This window comes from Pterocles gutturalis, unplaced genomic scaffold (genome assembly GCF_000699245.1).
Source record: "Pterocles gutturalis isolate BGI_N339 unplaced genomic scaffold, ASM69924v1 scaffold16503, whole genome shotgun sequence".
NCBI classification, from domain to species: Eukaryota; Metazoa; Chordata; class Aves; order Pterocliformes; family Pteroclidae; genus Pterocles; species Pterocles gutturalis.
The window spans coordinates 6,801-10,234 of record NW_010125888.1 but is presented as its reverse complement, the minus strand read 5'-3'; the positions used below and the strand labels follow the sequence as shown (position 1 = coordinate 10,234).

General features: G+C 50.7%; 1 protein-coding gene across 1 annotated transcript in view; it reads right to left on the bottom strand.

The window, feature by feature from the left end:
* The window catches only part of VAMP4 (vesicle-associated membrane protein 4), a gene marked incomplete at its 5' end in the record, with an annotated part of 10,162 nt that overhangs the window by 1,172 nt on the left and 5,556 nt on the right, over positions 1 to 3,434 (bottom strand). Inside the window, 3 exons of the mRNA XM_010078764.1 lie at positions 413 to 464; positions 649 to 728; positions 1,303 to 1,403. Coding sequence (XP_010077066.1) covers positions 413 to 464; positions 649 to 728; positions 1,303 to 1,403 — 233 coding nt within the window. The remainder of the gene's footprint in view (positions 1 to 412; positions 465 to 648; positions 729 to 1,302; positions 1,404 to 3,434) is intronic.

The following is a 3,434-nucleotide window of genomic DNA, read 5'->3' as shown; positions in this document are numbered from 1 at the left end:
GAAGAGCGTTTGCTGGGAGCAGACCCATTACAAAATGGCTGATATACGCAGAGAGGCCTTTGGAAGGCATTGCTCTGGTCTGACACTCCTCCATCTATTCCCAGCAGCCTTGGAATCAGTCAGTGCCAACCCTGGGTCAGTACAACGTCACCAGGGCAATGCTGGCTTTCTTTGGCAATAGTCAGTAGGACTTGGATTGAGCCTGCTCCTCTGCGTCCACGTTTAAACCCTGCAGAAGAGCAGCACGAGGGGGGCTACAGGCACCTTTTACGGCTGCTTAGGGCAGAGTGGAACCTGGCCGGAGTGGCTCAGGTGCTCTCCCCCCAGGGACAACAGCACCATGGTGTAACTCATGGTGTGGAGTACGAGTATTTCAGTGCAGACATGACTGGGGTGACCTGGAGGTACTCACCGATGATGACAAGCAGGAGAATGACCGCCACCAGCGCTATGATTGCCTTCATCTGCAAGGGGAGCACAGAGGAGTGTTACGCAGCGTGCCACATGTGGCTGCTTCAACCTGAAAGGAGGCCTTTGCCTTCCAGCAGCTTTTCAGCTAGAAAGCAGAGCTGCTCCATCCCTTCCCAGAGGAGGGCAGGTAAGCACCCCTCCACAAACCCACCCCTGCCTCTTCCAGTTCTCGCTCACCTTGCAGCCTCGCCACCACATCTGTCTCCGAAGCTGCTTGGCTCTGTTGCTAAAAGCTGTTGCATTGTCTGATAAACTTTCTGTTGAAGGAAAGAAAAAGAGGCGATTCATGAGTGCACACCATCAGGGCATTCCACTAATTCCACTGAGTTTTAAGCAAGAAACTGAGTATTAGGGGCAAAGACCCAACCACAGCATGATTCACCAAAGCCACAGCGGATCCCAATGTGACGCTCTTTGCTAGAGCACACACAGACCTGCTCAGTCCCACTGAGCCCCCTTTGTACTGGCCCCCCTCTGAGGACAGGAATTCACTCTGCAAGCCAGCAAGTGAGCGGACAGCTGAAGTGTTCAGGGCTGCTGGGAGGCAGACCAATCTACCTTAGCTTGATGGATCAACTAGATCACAGCACCCAAACACCTCCAAACTAATGCCTCTACGCAGAGTAGTGGAAGGCAAAGGTGGAAAAAGGACAATGTCAGCAGAAAGTCAGATCTGCAGCCCAAAGCTGGGAAACACCACTCCAAAGAAGGACAGAAACACAAGCCCAGGTCTGCCATTAGGCACCTTGTGAACTGGAACCAGGTAACCTGGCCCAGCAACGGGGAAGAGATGTTGAGAAAATGTCAGCAGAGCTGCATTTAGCACTGCACCTGATTTATCCTGCAGGTCATCCAGCCGCTCGCCTCTTTCAATCACCTTTGTGATGTTCTCCTGCATAACGTCGATAACCTCGTCCACCTGGTTCTGGACACTAGAGCAGAGCAAAGGCAGAGTGAGGAGCAGAAGCAAGCACCACCAGCTGCATCACAGCGCCCGCCCTTGCTCAGACACCCAGGCTGACAGGGTCTGGGAGCCCACTGACCAAAATCAAAGGGGACAACAGCAGAGGGAAGTTGATGGGATGCCGAGAAAGCTGGAGGGACAGCATCACCTGGGGTGGGTGTCTGGCAATCCCAGGAAGGGTGAGGGAACACAAGGGGCTTAAAGAGGGCACTGGCAATTTTTTTGGAGTGGGGGTACCCTCTGTAGCAGCTTGAACACACAAATGCAGGAAGAGAAGTCACTGGCTGCTGTTGGTGGGCAGAAGAGCTCACATCAAAGGGAAGAAATACAAGAACTGCACCTTGTCTTTCCAGATTTCATAGAACCTCACACCGCACCTTTGCTAAATAACTTGGGGTGAAATCAAAGCAAAGTGCGCTCTCTCCTCCGGGAACTGAGTTGCTAAACGAAACCCACTCTGCCAAGGGCATCAAGAGGACAGTAAAGAAATGGCTGATATGAACTAAATTAAGTTATTATAAGCTGTCTTCTCCTAGGTTATGCAACTCTGTGGGTAGTTGCTTCAGCAAAGAGTAGCCTAAATCACACCCTCAGGGTTATTATAAATGCATTTATTCACTCCATAAAAAAAGCCACACTGGTAAGAGAGAAAAATTCTCCTGGTGGAAAAATACTGCTACATTCTAGTGTGTATTTTGGAGCTAATACACTTTTATTTTCCTGGAAATAGAAATAAGAAATTTCTTTGGGCCCTAGGGAGACAATACATTGTTTGAGACATACTGTTCCCAAAAGTGAATGGCAGCAGCAATGTCTTGGAGACGCTACACACAGGGCAACAAAACAGAAATAGCTTCAGGCCACTCGCTCTGCATAAGCCTTAGGTTTGACAGTTTAGGTTGCCTTGACTAGAAACATTTAAACACTTTAAACATACTGAAGTGCATCCAGCATTTCCCAAACATGCAGCACGAATACACCACTTCAGCAACTCTCCACATTACCAGAAACACACACCTATTAACAGCACACCACTGGTGTCCCCAGAGGGAAAAAGGGTTGCCACCACCTCATCATTTGTGCCTGCTTAGCACCCACACTCTCCTGCTCCCCAAATTATCCAGCCACATCATCTCCCTCTTTGGACTCGTGCAGAACCCTCTCCTCCTCACTGCCATCTCACAGATGTTCAAAGATGTTATTTGCCAAATCAAGAGCTTTTACAGCAGCACCAGACCCAGCTCCACCACTTAGGGAGCCACCATCCCCCACCCAAGCTCAGAGCACTTGGCACAAGGAGGACATCATATCCTTCATCACGGCCTGGGAAGCTAAGGCCAAGGGAGACCCAGAGCAGCTTGCCCCAGGGCCAGTCAATGGGGCACTGCAGAACCAGGAACAGGGCCCCATCCTAGACGCCGTGCCTCTAGTTAATTAGAAACATAGGTTCACATTGACCTATTTCTCATGTCTCTCTACCAGGTACCTGCCTCTCATCGAGCAGATGGTTGCACTGAGACGCGCACGTGAGGAGCGGCTGCAATGAGCAATAGTGGTTGCAACGGAAAAGCACATGCCTCGCTCACATTTACTTCCCTTTACAAAAACGGGCAAGGAAAGTCATTAAAAGAAAGGCTTTTTTCTCCCCAAAAAGCTCAAGAAAGAGCTCCAGATTTTTTAACATGAAGGGGCTTCCCATCTTAGCATTTCAGGTCAGGCTCCATAGCAGCAGTGCACTGTGGCTTCCGGAGCTGGAACAGCCAGGCAACCCCTCTGAAGCCAATTTCTGACTCAACAGCCCTCGTATGGCACACGCTGGACTCCAGCAGCGCACGTAAAAGCTTGCTTTATTGGGGATACCACAAGAAACAAACCTGTCCTCTATGCTGCACCGCAGAGCCTGTGGGAGCAGCATCCCTCTGCACACACCTACGCTGCGGGGTGCCAGCTCCTGCCTCCTGCATCAGTGGCAGCCACCTGCCATGAGCTTCTTTTCTGT